This window comes from Ursus arctos, unplaced genomic scaffold, assembly GCF_023065955.2.
Source record: "Ursus arctos isolate Adak ecotype North America unplaced genomic scaffold, UrsArc2.0 scaffold_17, whole genome shotgun sequence".
NCBI classification, from domain to species: domain Eukaryota; kingdom Metazoa; phylum Chordata; class Mammalia; order Carnivora; family Ursidae; genus Ursus; species Ursus arctos.
In genome coordinates, this window is record NW_026622841.1 from 48,018,672 (window position 1) to 48,037,423 (window position 18,752).

Consider the following 18,752-nt stretch of genomic DNA (forward strand, 5'->3'; position numbering starts at 1 on the left):
AAATTTTATAGCACAGTGGTTTTCAAACTTTTTGGTCTCAGAACCCCTTTACATTCTTAATTGTTGAGGTCCACAAAGAGCTTTTGTTTATGAGGATTCTCTTTTCTTTTTTTTAAATAATGATTTTTTATTATATTATGTTAGTCACCATACAGTACATCCCCGGTTTTCGATGTAAGGCTCGATGATTCATTAGTTGTGTATAACACCCAGTGCACCATGCAATACGTGCCCTCCTTACTACCCATCACCGGTCTATCCCATTCCCCCACCCCCCTCCCCTCTGTAGCCCTCAGTTTGTTTCTCATAGTCCATAGTCTCTCATGTTTCATTCCCCCTTCTGATTACCCCCCCTTTCTTTATCCCTTTCTTCCCCTACTGATCATTCTAGTTCTTATGTTCCATAGATGAGAGAAATCATATGATAGTTGTCTTTCTCTGCTTGACTTATTTCACTAAGCATTATCTCCTATGAGGATTCTCTTTAATATTTACTATAATAGAAATTAAAACTGAGAAATTAACTCGTTGGAAACTGATAGTAATAAAACCATTATATCTCACATAAATAGCAAAGATAACAATATTTTCCAAAACAAAAAAATAGCAAGAAATAGTATTGATTTGTTTTTGTAGGTCTGCTTTGTCTGGCTTAATAGGAGACAGCTGGATCCTCCTGTTTCTCCATTTAGTCTCTTGCTTTATCACATATCCTGTGACTTCTGGAAAATTCCAAAGCACACTTGAGAGAATGAGGGGAAAAAGGCAAATAATGCTTTAGTAGTGTTATAAAAAAATTGTGACCTTCATGGTACCCCCAAAATGGTCTTGGAACCTGAGTAGTCCCTGAACCACACTTTGAAAACTGTTAGTATGGCAGATGGAATACTGCTGTGCATAAAATTACTCAGTACCTATTTTTGAAATGGAACTGAGGAAACCATGTATGATACTAATTTCATTTTCTTCTCTTGTTCTTTAGATGAATGGATTAAGTTTGACGATGATAAGGTCAGCATCGTGACACCAGAGGATATCTTGCGGCTTTCTGGTGGTGGAGACTGGCACATAGCATATGTTTTACTCTATGGGCCCCGCAGAGTTGAAATAATGGAAGAGGAAAGTGAACAGTAATCTTCATTTTAGCTATTTATGTTTAGGTGTGAAATAAATGTTATTTGTTGATCATTTCTATAATCCAGAGCTGTAGAGGAAGATATTTAGGTGGTTTTATGTGTTTTCCCCTCTCATGTGGAACAAAAGAGGGTGAAGCAGACCACTCTGTGGATCAACCTAAAAAAATTACAGAAAAAAAAGAAAATTGCCTTTGGACTTGTGCTGCCCTGTATAAAGGTTGCAGGAAGACATTTTTAAAAAGCTTATTTCTTGCATTAATTTTTAAAAGTTCTGATTTGAAATGCCTTTCAGCCATTACCTTTGGTGATTAAATTTTTTCTCCCTGCCTTTTTCAGCCCAGGATTCAGCAATCAGATGTTTATTGCACACCTATTCCTCTTTTTGTTGTTGTTGTTCTTGCATGGTTCAAACCACCAGTGATTCATAGCTGCCCGTCCTTTGCCTTATCTAACAAAAATTTTGCCAGGAAGGTGGAAAGGAAGTAAGTGTTGCTCTCATTGTGTTACTCAGTGCTGCTGCCCACATCCCATGGAAACATGGGTACAATCAAGTATTTGTCCAGCCTGACTGTTGCTGGCTTTTCGTGACTTTAAAATAAATTGTGATCAGTAATAGTACATTTGATTATACATTCATTATTGTGTCTCTCTGATGTACTATGGTTTGTATATTTAACTTTGCAATGGTTTTGTAGTAATCAACCTTAAAAAAGTTGACAAGCTCTGGTTGCTTATTTTTAGAACATGAGGATATTTAATAAAAAAAAGAGGGACGTACAGCTTCTGACCTCAAGTCTTTTGTCTACTGAGTGTTGGAGCTTGGGTTAAGTCTAGGAATATTTAATATCACGCAGTTGCTGCAGGTGGTTAGTTTACTCTGTTAAGCATCCATCTAAAAATGTTCTCTCTTCTGCCTTCTCACATTGTTCTGTTTAAAAGAAATATATAAAGTTGTAAAAGTAACGGAGTTCTTTGGATGCTGAATGCAGTGATGTTTATTGGTCTGTCTTTGGCTCAGCTAATGTTTTTACTCTCCTCTAGTCCCAAAATCTTAATGTCTATCTCAGAATTGAATAATAGCAATGATTTTTAAAGTGATGGTAAAAGTACCAAGAGTAAGAGGTGTTTCAGTATGGTAGGTTTCTTACATTGTAATTCGTTCTAATTAATTCCTCATCTTTGTTTCAAGAGCCTTGATTGCTAGACACTTAGAGGATAGGAAATTAGTTCATTTGTCTGATTTTGAGTTAGGTATATAAAATGAAGTTTGGGGGATTATCATGAAATCTCCTATCTTTACTTATGCTGTATTAGATTCCTAGAGAATAATGACCATTTTCCTCTCAACTTTGAACAATGTGATAAAATCTGAGAACGCTAGGGGATAAAATAAGCATTTCAGGGAAACTTATTTGTAAATCGCTTCTTCAGCTAAATGGTAATTACCGGCAGTCATTACTCCCTTTGCCTTGGGGGAGGGTGCAGAATAGAATGGGGAGGAGGAGACCATAAGTGTAATGATTCTTAGATATTGCTATGATGCTTATGACTCTACATTTTTTATTCATGGTCTGAACAATTTTGAGGACATAAATTTAGCAATTAGAATCCTGATTTGATTTGCAGGATGCTGTAGCTAGTGGATCAGATGAGGTAGGTAGAACAAAGTATGTCTTGTATGGAGTTAGAATTTTAAAATTGTAATTCCTTAATTATAAAAATTGATTTCATTTTATTTGATCCAAATAAGCATTATTCCAAAGATTTTTTAAGTATAAGAAATTGGACTTATACTCTAATAAGGCTGTTTTAGATTTCAGCCTTGTTTATAAGGTCTTTGAGAAAGGAGAGTGGTCAAGAAAATGTCTTGATTCCTGAATGTGCCTTATATGCTGTGCCATGAGCACTGAGGCCCTTTTGATATTAGAGCTGTGGTGTATCACTGTTGGGAGTAGCCAGTGAAGTGAAGGCCAAGCAAGAACAATTATTATGGTGTAACGTGCACTTAGGTATAATATGCACATAGTAGCCTTTCAGGATACAAAACAAACAATGATGACCTAATGTTAGAGCCCTAAAGGGTAATTATGCTTATGTGGGAATGGGAAAAGAAGTAGATGGTACTGTCTCCATAGTGCTTTGCTTTGCTGTTTACAGATTGCTTTCACCTACATCTCGAATTTCACATCACTCCTAGAAGTATGCATCCCTATTTTAAGGACGTAGGATTTTAAAGTTTTTTTGTAAGGCTAAAAGGACTAGGTTTTTGACTTCACCCTATTTCTTTTAAAGTTGGGGGCTGGCAAACACTTTCTGTGATAGGTGGGATGGATAGTAAATATTTTAAGTTTCACAGGCCATAGGCTTTGTCGCAACTACTTAACACTGCTGTTGTAGCAAGAAAGGAGGCATAGAAGATACTTAAATCAGCAGAGCTGTGTGCCGATAAAATTTTACTTGTAAAAACGGGTGAGAAATGGACCATTGTTTGCTGATCCTCTGCTTTAAAGCATAAGACAGACAGACTAGAGCAGTTATATGGTTTCAGAAAGTCATTCTGGGATTTTCAGAATAGCAAGTTAAATTTTGTAACAACTACTAATGGCATGTAGGAAACGAAGTTGGCATAGTTTATCTTAGAAAACGCCATGCTCCCTAAATATTGCTTACTGACTTCATTATAAATATTTTAACAAAAATATGTGACCTTGAGGTCATTTTATTTTGGCCATTTTCCCAACCACCCCCTTCTCCTGAAACCCTGAGGTCAGTTATCAAGAGCCAATATTCTTTCTGTTCTTCCTAGAGCACCAGCCAACTGTACAACAACTGTTACAAAAATGTTTATTGTTTACCAAAACCACTGGACCTCTTATCAAATGCTGCTTGGTAACAAAATCTATCACAGTTTTAATAAAAAAAAAAAAAAGGAAAGAAAGAAGCTAACTATTTGTCTCATTGTCATTAGTTAGACTTTCTGCAAGGTCACTTAATCCAGACTTATTCAGTGCGTTCATCAGATTCTCAGGTGTCGCATGTACTCCCTCTTGATCTTGCCAGGCGACCAGTAGCTGCTTAGCTCTCATCTTCATGTCTTCGCTATCACACTCAATTTGTCTAATTTCCGAGTCTTTCATTTCCAAGTAGGGGGCCAGGATCTTCCATTGCTCGCCCAGTTTACTGGCAAACACCTCTATTTGTTCCCCTGTTACAGGTTTGTCTCGTCGAACATCAGGGCCTAGGAAACACAGGAGATGTAAATTATGTACAAAGCATGAGGACATGTACAATTCAAAATATACAACAGAACTGGGAAGATACGGGGCCACTGAAATATTAATCAATCACCTTTCATAAGCTTTATTTTAAAACAGGTTCCCTTCAATATTTTCCATGGGGTAAATATTGTTCTTATAGTCATGATCACTAGGAATAAATACTTTTAAAACTAAAGCTGTTGCCTCTATTGTAATTATGAAGGCCTCCCCTGAAAGCAGCTGCCCCCTTCCAAAGGCCCCCCATTAACAAACATGTGAGTCGCCTTCAAATATAAGTACTTTCCTTCCCATCATTTCCAAATTTTATAGCATAAAGTGTAATATTTTAAAAGTTGTCAGGCAATGTTTAAAATTCCTCACTATAAGAAACAGCTGAGATAAACAGTAGAAGTTGAGAAGTAGATCAAATAACGTACCTCTCAACAAAGAACCCCAATCTTTTCCAATTTTGTAAAATAGCCAAGAAAATTCAATTCTTACTTTCATTTTCCTTCAGTAAAGCATCATTATCTTCCTCATCTTCATCCTCACCTGTTTTTATTTCTTCAGAAGGAGGCTAAAATGAGGAAGAAGAATGTTTAAAAGAATACCAACTTGTAAAATAACTGGGGATACTTTTGGTTTAGACATGAGTGGTTGAGATTCCACACACAGGGCCCAGAACTTTATCCTTGAGCATGTTAAATGTGAGTGTCAGGTAAGGATCACAAATGGGGTGGTGGTAAGCTGCAGGAGGAGCAGACAGGAAAGACTCTCCCTTCCCCACACCTGGGAAGAAGGGAGCCAGTAAAGAGTATGGGCAGATGGTTTCCAAATACCTAGCGCATAGTAACAACAGGCTGGGGAAAACTTAGGGAAGCAACTGGGTTCTTAAAAATTTCTGAGTAATTTTACAGTACAGTTATTACCATATTGTAATACAATGAGAAAATTGTATTGGAAAAGAGAACAGAGTAGGAAGACAGGTCAAGGTGCCTACTGCTACTCGTTACAGAACCTGTCTGATAAAGGACAGCACACGGGCAAATAGGGAAATTCATGTCTGAGTTTACAGGTGAGACAGAACTGTTTAACCAAAACACTGTGGGCTTTAAAATTACCTTAAGTTATATACTGTATAAAAAATTTATCAATTTATGTACTTCCTATAAATGTACACTCACATGCGTATTTCCTTATTCTTAAACATGGAGGTTTGTAGATTATTTTTTTGATAAACTATAAATTCAGCTTCTTAGTAGTTTTAAATAAGATAACCTAAAGAATATGAAAACGATCTATATTACTTACTGGTAGTTCCTTTGCTAGCTTTATTACCATGTTTTCGAGATACTCTGGTAAACTTTTAAATTGCTGGTTGGTTGGCTGGAAGAAGTGAGGGCTTCTCCGTGCTAATAGTCTCAGGGCTCGCCAACCGTAATTTGAATTGTTCACAGCCCTAGGAAAAGAAATGTCAGTCTTGTGATTTAGTTTATTTCTATATGCCTTCCAGTTAGAGTATAGAATGTCACATGGCAAATTACATTAAGTAGCTGAAGGCACCATTCTTTTCATTCTGATCTTATTCCTAAAGAACCTCTCAGTGTGCAGTACACTTATAAATTAACACTAGAAACCAGCAGAATCTGATGAGGCAGGTTCATACAAAGCAAACACATCTAAAAAGTTTACATACATTTTACTTAATTTTAAAAAGTCAATTGTTATGTGTATAGTAATAACTAGGTCTGTGTGCAGGACAGTAATCATCTACCTCTTAAGAGAAAAAAATTCGTAATAGGTTTACTATATTCAGTGAGTTGCTATCCATGCTGGCGATGCCACCTGCAGGTGTGAATTTCAGAGTATTTTCTAAGTTCAACACTGAGTTTTGACCATATTCAATCAATACGTCATTTTCCATTTATATAACATCTCATTTTTAATTTGCTTAAAACAAACTCAATGAATAAAAATGGTTCCAAAACTAAAAGGGAAACATCGAATCACCACCACAGCAAGCAGTGATGACTGACTCCATGAACTGTTTCCTAAGGAAGCACAGCACCAGGTGCTGCACAGTAAGGTGAGAAATGGAAACTCACAGATTCTTACAGATAATGTTCCAGAACCAGCCAAGCTGCAGAAGAATCCAGAGCACAAATTTATTCTGTTTGTGAGTTTTGGCAAGTCATTTGGAAGATCTGCCTAAGTTCTTAAGGATAGCAACCTGGTTTATTCGGTCCTGTCTTACAAACGAGCCTCTTTCAGCAAGCGCAAACTTGCAAACTACTCCCACCCTGTGGTCTTGCCAACTCTGTCATGGTACAAGGCTTTGCCTGCTCAGTTAACCAGCCTACCTCTCTGACACATTTCCAGTTAAGCAGTTTCAATCTTTTAAGGATTTTCAAAATTCCCCACCAGTTACACATACAAACTTTCTTCCTGCCCAGCAGTCCGTACCATTCAGGTTCTTAAACCAAGGTTTGTGGGGAACTATCACATTCATACATTCAACAAATACTTGTTGCGCTGGGTACTCAAACCTTGGGGGTACCCTGAACACTCGAGACACTACAATACTGCAGTTAAGAGCAGGGCCCTGAGGCCAGAGTGATTTCCTGGCTCTAGCGTGTACCAGATGAGAACTTCAATACGTGACTGGTCTATGCCTCACTTTAACTGTAAAATGGAGATCCGGACACTTTCTACCTTAGCCGTATACATGCTGAGTGCTCAGGGAGTACCTGACGGTGAATTGGGAAAGGTGCTGGCGAGCCTCCTTGCTACTGATACACACAAGGTGTAAGAATGTCACACGGGTAAGGATGAGAAGAACACGAGAAATGAGAATTTCAGATCGGGAGGAGCTTCTGGGGCCAGGAAAAACAGCCTTGAGGCAGTATCTGAGAGGAGAGGTGAAGTGAAGCCGCCCCACAGGAAGAGCTTGGGGAGAAGCTTCAAGCAAACAGCACAGCAAGTGCAAAGGTCCTGACATGGACAGACCTCTGAGTTGAAGAACAGAAACCTGGCTGGTGTAGTTAAAGCAGAGAGAAAATGAACAAAGAGGAGAGAGATGTAGTTGAAAGAGTAGGCAGTAGCCAGACTCATGTCTTTTAGGCTCCAGTAAGGAGTTTGGATTTCATCCTAATTTTAACGGGCAGAGATGCTGGAAGAGTTTAAGCAAGTGGTCAGACTTGTGAGTTCGAACATCACAATTCTCATGCTGGAGAACTGCCCAGAGCATCATTAGGCAAGAGATCACAGTAACTGTAACTCCCAACTAGTCAACAAGGTCACACGAGTCACAGCACTCTATCTATTGTGTGCTAACTCCATGTCCTGTGTGGTTCAAAAAGATCCTCAGAATAACCCCACGAAATGGGTATTATTACTATTTAGCAATGAGAAAACAAGCAGAAAGGGGTTACAGTAGCTCCAGTAGCCTAGCCAGTGAGTGAGGAGTGTCTTAGGATTGGAACCCAGGCAGTCTGACAAGAGGGTCCTTGCCCTTAAAAGAGAACACCGAAATGCCTGTTTCCAACCATGGGGCTGGGGTATGTGGGTGGCTCAGTCAGTTGAGTGCCCGGCTCTTGGTTTCTGCTCAGGTCATGATCTCAGGGATGTGAGATCAAGCCCCACATAGGGCTCCGCCCTCAGTGTGGAGTCTGCTTGAGATTCCCTCCCCTGGCCCCTCCCCCCACTTGCACACTCTCTCTAAAATAAATATCTTAAAAAATCTTTAAAACCACAGGGCTGTGTGGTGGTGCCTAGAAGATTAGATGAAAAAGCTGAGACTGAGTCCTGAGGTTACCCCAAAATCGAAGTTAGGCAGAGGATGGGGAGCCGGCAGTGAGGCAGGAGTGTATTTTAATGGATGTCAAGAGAAGAACACATTATCTAAAGGAAGGAGAGACAAGTGGTGAATGCTGCTGGGAGGTCAAAAAAAGATGTCATGACCTTGACGAGTGCTATTTCAGTGGAGGGACAGGGAGACAGCCCAGTAGCAGTGAGCTGACGAGGGAATGGGAGGTGAGGAAATGAAGGCAATGGTTATCAACACGTCTCGGGAGACACTGATTTGAAGGGGAAAAGAGGATCGTTGGAGGGAGGTGGAGGCCCAAGGGGATTGTTCTTATTTTTCGAAACCAGTGTGGTTCTACGTTGTGTTTGTCAGTGGGTATGGTCATTGAAATCAGGAATGTGTACGAGTGTGAACCTGGTACATCAATTCACCTAAGAGGAAAAGTACTACCCTATCAATGGTCTCCGTTAGTGTCTACTGTACATCCAATCCCTAAAAATACACGGTAGAACGTTAGCTCATAAGAAACATTACTTACTTGTATTCATTTTCAACCATGTTTTCAGGGTCTGCCTGTTCAATGGCTTCTTCAAAGAATTCCTCCAAAGTTGGCATGTATTCCCTGAGTGTTAAAAAAACAACTAGTGAGGATCATGTGTGTTCGTTCTTGATAATAAATACTCCTAAAATAGTGGCATCAAAAGATTCGAATATTACCCACACTGGAGTTACATTACTTAGGAACCAAGATTGTTAAGGAGGTAAATGACTCAAAACTAAACTCTCAAAGAGGACAGTAAAGGGCCAGTGCAGTGCTGCACCGTGTCGTACACCATACGCCCTGTCATGTAACACTCACTGCGCTCTACACTGCAGTGCTACTGGTACAGCGGCAGCTGGGGCTTACCTAGCATTTGAAGTTCCCCAGCAAGGAGGAAAATGTCACACCCAGTGTCCACATCTAAGGATGTTATTTCCTTAAGCCACAATTAACAAAACCCTAGCACTAATAACCAGACCATATTGAGATTTAAAGAGTTGAACTGTGAGCTTATTTTAGGTCATTCCCATGATAGCATGGTTGGTTTTTAACTGCATCTTTCTGGAATTTGGTTTTAGAAGTAAGATTTTGATAGTCAAGCAAATAAGTAAGATCCAAAGGTCTGATTAGGAGACATCTTTGACTAAAACTAGAAAAAAGGGCTCTGTAAGGAGAACTCAGGCACCCAGTCTCACAACGTTCAGTACAATAACACACTCTCTAACTGGTAAACACGAGGGCTGGAAGGATTCCTTGGAGTTTACCATCACTCTTTTACATATCACGCCAGACAAAGCAAGATGACACTAAAATCCCAACCAGACTATCATTGATCAGTGTCTGGAACCATTTATTAGTTTAAAAATTACTACACAGTTGACCCTTGAACACCACTGAGTTTGAACTGTGTGGGTTCACTTATCTGTGGATTTTTTTCGATAAATACAGAACTCTAAATGTATTTTTTCTATTATTTTAATATTTTTTTCTCCAGCTTCCTTTACTGTAAGAATACAGTAGATTATACATGTAACATACAAAATGTGTTCATATTTTATATATCAGTATATCACCTGTTTATCTTATCAGTATTCCAATCAACAGTAGGCTACTAAAGTTTTTGGGGAATCAAAAGTTACTTGCGCATTTTTTACTGTGTGGGAGGTTGGCACCCCTAACCCCTGTGGTGTTCAAGGGTCAACTATACTGTGAACAATCAAGACTAATAATGGAATGAACCTCCGAGGCACTGCCATGTCTTTTACAAACAGTACAAATACAACTCCCCTTTCTGATCTCGTTCTCTTTCCCCAGAGGCGGCCACTCTTCAGAATTTGGTATTTAACACTTTTTTTTTTTTTTTTTTAATTGAGCATATACTGTTTTGAAGCTCTTCAGACTTTCACAGTGGAACCCTCTTGTACCCATCTACACCCTGGTTTTTCTGAAGTCTGTCTGTCTGATGCAGTAGTTCTCAACCTCGTTCTGGTGCTGACTGTACGGCAGTCTGCTACACCAACATGCCAAACATTATCCATTCTCCCTTTGCTAATGGTTTTCCCCATTTTTGCTACGACACTGCTAAACGAACATTCTTGTGCTTATCTCATTTGTGCAGGTGAACTAGTTTTTTTAGGCATTATGGTCTTCAAACTTCCCCTACGACCCACAGTAAGGAATTAATTTTATATTACAACCCAAAACACACACATAAATACGAGTATGTGTATCATATGTAAGTAAAGCTAACGTTTCACAAGAAACATATTTTCTATTTCACTAAAAAAATGCTGGTGGCGACTAATAAGCTGACTTCACAAATCACCAATTCTCACCCTGAAGTTTTAAAAGAACTACTTTAAGATTAGCAGTGCAGGAGTGGAATTGTTAGGACGTGGGGCGTGCACATCTTTAACTCAGTTACTGCCAAACTGTTTCCTGAAGTGGCCGTGCCAGTTTAGGCTCCCACCAGCAGCACTGGCAAATTACTCATCCACAATTCATACAAACTCCCACAACATTTAAATTATTAAATATCTTGGCTATGAAACCTACTGCTGTGGCTTTTAATCTGATTTCCAGTTACTACTGATGCTGAGTATTTCTTAGGTTTACTAAGGTTTCCACTTTTCAAACTCTGTTGATCTGTCCATTTTTCTACTGGGTTGACTTTTCCTCAGATTTGTCAGGGATCTAAATTTACTTACCTGCTTGCTACCATTTTTAAAATTTTCCTAGTCTTTAAAAAACATTGTTTGGTTTTGTTGATGCTATCATTTGTTTGCTATCTTACCGACTGAGCCACCCAGGTGCCCCATGTAATTTCTTTGATTCTGGAGTTATTTACAAGTATCTGAAAGCTTTTAAAATATATTTTGTTATTCATGTATAATTTAAATGCATTTCTGGGGACGCCTGGGTGGCTCAGTGGTTAAGCATCTGCCTTCGGCTCAGGTCATGATCCTAGGGTCTTGGGATCGAGCCCTGCGTCGGGCTCCCTGCTCAGTGGAGAGCCTGCTTTCCCTCTTCCTCTGCCGCTCCCCCTGCTTGTTCTCTCTTGCTCTCACTCTATCTCAAATAAATAAAATCTTTAAAAAAATCCATTTCTGTTTTCTGTAAGACTAAAGCCTGTTAATCATCTTGTTAAATTGTAAGTTTTTTGACTGAACTTATTAAATACTAGAAGTATTTAGTGTCAAAATTCTAGTAAAACATTTTGCAGAACTGTCAAAATGAAGTGTCAGGATGGTGGATTGGTTATTTCTCATTCTCATCCTGTTTTTGGAGACTATATTCTTTAGAAACAAGGTTTAGAATATCTATGTATTTCTGATGTATTTTTATTTGTATCTTTGTGCAATGATTGTCTTTATTTTTAATAATGCTTTCTGCTAATGCTTCTGTCTGATATCAATATAACTCTTCCTCCTGCATTTTTTTTTTTAGTTCCAGCCTTTCCAAAAACACATAGATGGACTTTTAAAATAGAATACCAACTTCTATCTTTGAACTAGAAAGTCCATTTCCATTTATTGTTATAACTGAATTTAACGATATTGTTTTGTGCGGAAGTTCCATTACTTGTTTCTTACGTGTGTTTTTCTCCTTGCCTTATTTTTATTTTATTGCTTGAATTTTCTTATTTCCTTTTACCCTCAACTCACTTGAAAGTTATATATTCTATTTCTTTTACATACTTAGCAAGCACGCTTTATTGGAAGTCTAGTTATTATCTCTATCTTCATCTGTAACTTTTTAATGCTAATCATTCCTCGTATCATGTTACTATCAAATATTTAGTTCTACCTTTTAAAATAATCCCCAATTAGTAATGATTATTGCTTTATACAGCAAATTCTTGATGAGATTTATTCATGTTTACCAATGTCTTTGAATAGCAATGCTTCTTGCAATTTACTCAGTGTTTCCGGGTTCAATTTCTTTGACAGCTTTTTTATTAAGGACTGCTGATAACAGATTCTCACAGTTGTAATCTGAAAGTAACTTTACTTCGCAATCACTCCTGACTGATCTACTATTTAACTTGTTACAGAATTCTGGGTTGACACTTTTAACACTGTGGAGCTGTCATTCCAATTTTCTGGTTTCTTTTGTTCTTAAAGTCAGTGGTTAGTATGATTTTGCTTTTTTGGAGGTAGTCTGGTTTTTCTCTCTGGTAACTTTACAACAATGTTAGAGATAATGGATTTATTCTGTTTATCCTACTTAAAACCTGTATTTCTTGAACATAAGAATTTATGCCCATTCTCAGTTCTTAAGAATTCTGTCATTATCTTGATTATTGTATCTCACTCTGTTTCCTCATTCTGTGGTTCTCAATTCTCAGTCTTTCATATTTTCTGACTCTTGATCCCTTTTACTGCTCTCTGGGTGATTTCTTATTCATTAATTCTTATTTCCACCTGTATCTAGTCTGCTATTTAACATGCCTATTAAATCTTATAATTTCAATGACTGTATTTTCTTATTGCTAGAATTATTACTTCTTTTCAAATTTGCTTGGTCTTGTGTGTCCTGTTCCTTTTTAAGTTTCAATTCCTTCTTTTATGTCTTCTTAAATATACTTGTTTTAAGCTGTATTTACTTGATGGTTTTATTATCTGAAATGGTTGTCTAACTTCTGTTGTTTGTTTTGTTTGTTCTATCTGCTGATTCTTTCCCATGGTACATTGTTTCCTTGAATGTTTTAAGTTCAGATGGTCGATCTTCAGACTTATATCTGTAGGGTCCTTATATGGCTTAGGCTGAAGGTGTGACGTCCAGAAAGCTTTGTATCAGCAGACTGAAACATCTGAATTCACCCCCTTAGCTAGGGGGTTCCTTTACACTGCTGGTGGTATAAATTTAAACTGGAGGATTGCATGACAGCAAATTTATGGTTATAATTTCTCCGGGTGTACTTTCTTCCTTTTCACCCACGCCCCCATTAGAAATGGACAAGCTTGTTTCCTGGGCCAGTGAGCAAGCCCCTCCTCCCCAGTTTGCTCTTCTATGTTTCGTGCCGTGCTTCAAAGGCCTCAGCTTTCTTCAAAGGAAACTCAGTTATAAATCTGCACAGGCCGAAGGCCTACCTTCTGTCCTTTTGTGGCTCTTAAAACCCAAGTTCCCTGGTTCCCCAAAGTGGGAAGCATCTGCAAGCTTCCCAGCTAGAAGCAACCATATTGCTTCATACTTTGGTTTTCAGTTCCCTCTTCTTTTGTGAATTTGTATTTTCCTGTGATTTCTAAAATTATTTTACAACATTTCTAGGTGTTTCATGGTGGGAAGCCATATTCTGCTATGCCAAAGTCAACCATAATTAATTTGATTCACTTAACATTTGAGAAAAGCAGTACCTCATGTGAAACATTTTAAACTTGCCTTGACTCTGATTTGCAAGCTTCCATATTATCAGGACAGAGATTCCAAAGCCTTGTTAACTCCTCACTACAAAACAAATAAATACATTTGTTAATGGACATCACCCTCAAATGCCTTAAAGTTGTAAAAATACTTAAATAGTGAATTTTTAGGTGGTGACAGAATGAGTTTTAATTTTCTTCATTAATTTTTGGTATTTGGCAAATTTTCTATATAAGTATATATTTAATGATAACAATCATTTGTTTTTTCTAAAAATATCCAAGCAGAGTATAAAGCAATGAATAATTAACTGGAAGGTAACAGAAACTGAAGGATCATGGTACTCTGCAGCAACTGGAAGTTAGTGGGATCAATCTAACAGCGATCATATTGTCTATGAAATGGAAAAAATGGCAGAGCCTAGAGCCATGGATTTGGGAAGCAGGAGACAAAATGGAAGCTTATCTATCGGCATGAATCCATGTAATGGGCCCCTGAGATTGAGAGCGTGTGGTCTGTTTTAGTCATCTATGTATGTACCAAACACAAAAGTGTAAAGAACACAAAACCTGGAGAGTTCTTACAGTAACATCTTCAAAATATAAAAAAACGAATACTATCCCATATATGGAGACTGGTTAACCTACTTTCCCATCAGAATCTTTTTGTTGGGTCCTTTCCCTAGGAAGTCCTCCGGTGCTGTTCTCTTGCGAGCTACTCTTGTCGGCTTGGTGTCTGATGTTCTGTGGTGAATAAAACACACTGGAATTACAAACGGGCAGGACACATAAAAACCGTTTAATGTAAAGGAAAATTCAGTATTTATTATTTTTTCCTATAAAAACATAAAAGCTTCCTATTATTACAGAACACTCTTCAGATAAAAGACAAACATGCCAAACCAGGGGACAAATTACAAGGAGTGGGTATACAGCATTTTTTTCAATAATATTAGATTAATTTGTTCTGGAAACTTAATGACAAGAAATCTGAGGTGAAAGATTCAACTAGAAGCAATTCAAAATGGTTTTTATAGAGTTCGACCTATCCTTTTTAATATGAAATACATATATACATCTGTACATAATATAAAAGCATCACGTCAAAGGATATTTTGAAATGCCTTTCTTCTCAGTGCTAGAGATGAGTTTATATTTACCTTTCTTTCACAAAACTTGGGCAGCCTTCATTTTTCCATGAGTTCCAGTTTTCTTCAGTGTTTAATATATGCTGGGAAAAACAAAGAAATTGCATTTGTATAATGAAGGCCTCTGAAATTCTATTTGGTGCTAAGAAGACTATGTAAATATAAAACACATACCTCTACCATCTTTGAAAATCTTTCTCCATCGGGGGGGTTTTCAGATAGTAGCTGTGATTAGAAAGAATATACTAAGCTTTCAACAACTTTCTGCATCATAGGAGTGGTTTGTAGGCAGAGGACCAAGAAGTGTTTGTGGTCTTGTACCTGAGCTTAACTTTATCCTTATTTTCCTATTTGGGGCTGAAACAAAGAAAATTCTAAATTTCCATTTTGTTCAATCATGGGTTTGTTGCACGTTGAACTTACTTGATAAACTGATTTTGTAGTATCTTCAATCCAGAGTGATTGCTCATCAGTTAAAACATAGTTTGAACTAGGGAACAAAGCAATAAAAGCAGGCTTGAGTTACAGCAATGTATATTCAATTTTAAGGCTAATATACAGTCTTAAAAAAACCCAAGGCATGTAACAGATAAGTTAACCATACTAGTGTCAAATAGTGTTAAGAAGATAAGAACAATCAACAACTGAGAGGATTATAAGAGGAAATTCTTGCACTTCATTTAAGATGTTAGAATTGAAGACACACAGGTGTATGAGGGAGGACGGCACTCAATCAGCCTGATTAACTATGAACAGAACAATGAGTGTTTCCTAAAATAACAAATCTAATGTGGAATGAAAACCTCTGAGACAATATTAACATATTCCTCTCCGTGCTGCACATTCAGATACATTCCTTAAGGCAATCAAAACACAATGAATAAAAAACTCCCAACTTTAGAGAAAGCTGAAGGCAGACCCAAAGTGTCAATGGGTGCCATCAATTCAGCTCTCACTAGCACCGGATGCTTTACAGCCAGCCAGCCAAGCTGAGCATTTCAGATGCATTATTCATTTAATTCTCAGAATGAGGATGTGTGGTTATTAAACAGAGACCATACAGATAAAGCTTGAATTCAAATCTAGGTCTGGCTCCAAAGTCCTTGATCTTCCTACTATGCTATATTAAAATTCAACAACCGAAGGATAAGAAATAACATTCTGAGTACTTGCTATGTGTCACCTTAAAATCACAAGTCTGAAAGAGCTGAACTGTACCCAGTGAGTCATGGAAGTGTGATTCAAAGCCAGCAGGTAGTAAAGGCACGTTTCTCACACAACTAATAAATGCAACATTGCTTTGAAAACTTAAAAATGCCATCGAGTAATGAACTCAACTTCGGTTATAGGTAGGATAAGAGAAGTGGCCCATGCTGCAGGTGGAGGGACTCAGGGAGTAGAGGAACTGGGTAGGATTTCCGAAACCCCAAAGAAACTCGAACTCCTCTGTTCATCAAAGATTTACTTCACGTTTTTTCAATTCTAGGGTCCTAGACCGCTCCACATCTCATGAGAGAAGTCCTATGGGCTTAGTCTTCGAGTCAGGTTTGGAGAAGGCCTGAGTGAGGTGAGAGGGGAATGGTGAAGTCTGGAACAGAGATGCACCCACACAACGGAGGCCCCCAGGAACCCCAGTGCTCGGCAGGAGAGACTTCCACTGACAGTAGATATAGTCAACACCTTTTCTCTGAAACAAATATCCTAACATCTCGAATCTCTAACAATGATCTAGTGTTGCTGCAAAATGAAGGTTTCAGGGATGTGGCCCTCATGCACTAAATGTGTCTGATACATAAGAAAAATATATCAGTACGTGAGTCCTCTTTTAGAGAGGACTGTTTAGAAATCATTTACTACCCATATTAACTTACCTTTTGAATTTGACCTGCCCCTTGAGATACTGGAATAAAATGAGATACTGCAACAGGATGTGTCGACGAAAGTTACTGTCACTCAGTTGTAAATCCATCAACTAGTCGAAAAGCAAACACACACACAAACACAAAAGACATTAAATTCAAGTTTTGTTTAAAGGTACAGGTTATGCAATTACAGAAACGAAAGATTTTAATGAAAAAAAAATCGTTGAGGGCTCACAGAGTATGAGGCATTACTGCACAAGCCCTAGGACAGAGAAGCAAAGGCTTCAGATTTTTTAACCATCTTATGCCATGAGATATTTATGTTAGAGAGCAATATTACATCTGTGGTCCTGAAGTCAAGATAAAGCAAAGCAGAAATATATATGGGTAAAAGCATGGTTCCCACTTTTTTTTTTTTTTTAAGATTTTATTTATTTATTTGACAGCCAGCGAGAGAGGGAACACAAGCAGGGGGAGTGGGAGAGGAAGAAGCAGGCTCCTAGTGGAACAGGGGGCCCCATGCGGGGCTCGATCCCAGCACCCTGGCATCATGCCCTGAGTTGCAGGCGCCCCTCCCACTTTCTCACAGATAAAGAAACGACGGCTAGAGAATACAGATAACAACAAGGGATGCTGCTCATTTTTGTAGCCCTATGAAGTGCCTGCAACAGAGCTGCAGCTCAGTAGTAAACAAGGAATTACAAGTGAAAGTCATCTGTGAATTAAGTGGACTATTTCCTTATATTTTAGAGAAAACTGCATCATACTTGTATTATCACAGAATCTGCATTAGAAAGGACCTGAAGGTCCCTTATGAGGAAGTTCTTCCACAGCCCTGCCCCTAGGTGGTAAGAATGGCCACAGTCATGCTGACGATGTCCCTAGAGCACTGAGGAACGCTGAGTCTATATCCACGAACGTGTGCTGCTTCGGCCTTCCAGAGCTAAAGCAACAACGCAAGCTGCCTTATTTTAAATGGATGACCAACCCCTAAGACATCCGAAGGCCCTAGGAATGGAATCCAGTTGAAGGTCCCAAGTTCCTTTGGCTATGCTTTTGTTACCCAACATTCACTAGCTACCTCCTCCTTTTAAACATCATTGGCCTTCCAGTGTGGTGTGCCTCCCCTTGAGGGATTGACTCTTTTGATTCTGTTATTTATCAGATTAACTACCCCATTCCAAATTGAATGGCACAACTCCCCAACTTCCTTTCCTGCAATTCCTGGGGACTTCGTCATCCCCACCCAGGCTCTCAAGTTCCTTGACAGTTGGCACAGCCTCTACTGTGGCCCCACTGCTACGGCCAAAAGCTCGAGCACAGCTGCCCCAGCTCCGAAACCTTGAACTCACAGTCCTCACTACAGTCTCCTAGTCTTCCAGCGTCCCGCTCAGCGGTCCCAAGACCTGACTGAGACCTTCAGTCTCTATTTCCACCTGTCAGTCCCATTCTGTTTTTACTGTAACCATATTTTAGTTGAGATAAGGGGTCAGCAAACTTTTCTTAGACAGTAAATATTGTAGGCTATGTGAGCCAAGAGGCATATTATAAGATATTACACAGGTACTTCCGTAAACATTTAAAATGAAAAAAAAACGAACAAGCAGTGGGCCAGATTTGGCCTGTGGCTGCAGTTGGCTGACCTCTGGTCCTGATTTTTTGGTTTATCTCTTCAACCGCTTTGTCGCCAACTTCCTCAACACCTTTGTGCCGCACTTCTGTCACATCTATGGTGCAAAATGGCAACCCCAGATGGTAGCACCGCTGTGCCCCTGCCTCCAACTTAAAACTCTGGTCTCTAATCAGCGATCTTTCTTTGTTCTCCACGGCTGCGATTCTCTCCTCTTCTCTACAGCAATTACCGCAAAGCCTTTCAACTTATCACAAACATTACTTAACCACCTTCTCACTCGCAGTATATAACTACTGACACCTTCCATGAGAAAAATTCATTAAGCTGGAAGTTATAGCTTTCAAGCATATCCTCGCTTCCTCCTCTTGACAGCTTCATTGGTAAAGGTAACCCTTTCATCTGGACATCCCAATCTCCCTAACTGAGTCCCATCAGTTAACTGTCCTGGTTCCTGTATCTTCCACCCTTTCTTCTTTCCAAGCGCCTTTCCATTAGCATTAAATAACTT

General features: G+C 38.8%; 2 protein-coding genes across 3 annotated transcripts in view; one reads left to right on the forward strand and one right to left on the reverse strand.

Annotated features, from left to right (window-relative positions):
* Positions 1-2,099, forward strand: part of USP14 (ubiquitin specific peptidase 14) — a 44,845-nt gene extending 42,746 nt beyond the window's left edge. For both annotated transcript variants that reach the window (XM_026496061.4, XM_026496060.4), the window contains one exon: positions 983-2,099. In XM_026496061.4, coding sequence (XP_026351846.1) covers positions 983-1,134 — 152 coding nt within the window. In that variant the 3' untranslated portion in view covers positions 1,135-2,099. The remainder of the gene's footprint in view (positions 1-982) is intronic.
* A 1,867-nt stretch (positions 2,100-3,966) lies between these two features.
* THOC1 (THO complex subunit 1) overlaps positions 3,967-18,752 on the reverse strand; it is a 52,835-nt gene continuing 38,049 nt past the window's right edge. Inside the window, exons 12-21 of the mRNA XM_026496059.4 lie at positions 16,621-16,721; positions 15,173-15,239; positions 14,924-14,974; positions 14,762-14,832; positions 14,250-14,345; positions 13,621-13,686; positions 8,737-8,820; positions 5,705-5,852; positions 4,895-4,970; positions 3,967-4,374 (exon numbers count right to left, since the gene is read on the reverse strand). Of these exons, the coding sequence (XP_026351844.1) occupies positions 4,079-4,374; positions 4,895-4,970; positions 5,705-5,852; positions 8,737-8,820; positions 13,621-13,686; positions 14,250-14,345; positions 14,762-14,832; positions 14,924-14,974; positions 15,173-15,239; positions 16,621-16,721 (1,056 nt within the window). The 3' untranslated portion in view covers positions 3,967-4,078. The remainder of the gene's footprint in view (positions 4,375-4,894; positions 4,971-5,704; positions 5,853-8,736; positions 8,821-13,620; positions 13,687-14,249; positions 14,346-14,761; positions 14,833-14,923; positions 14,975-15,172; positions 15,240-16,620; positions 16,722-18,752) is intronic.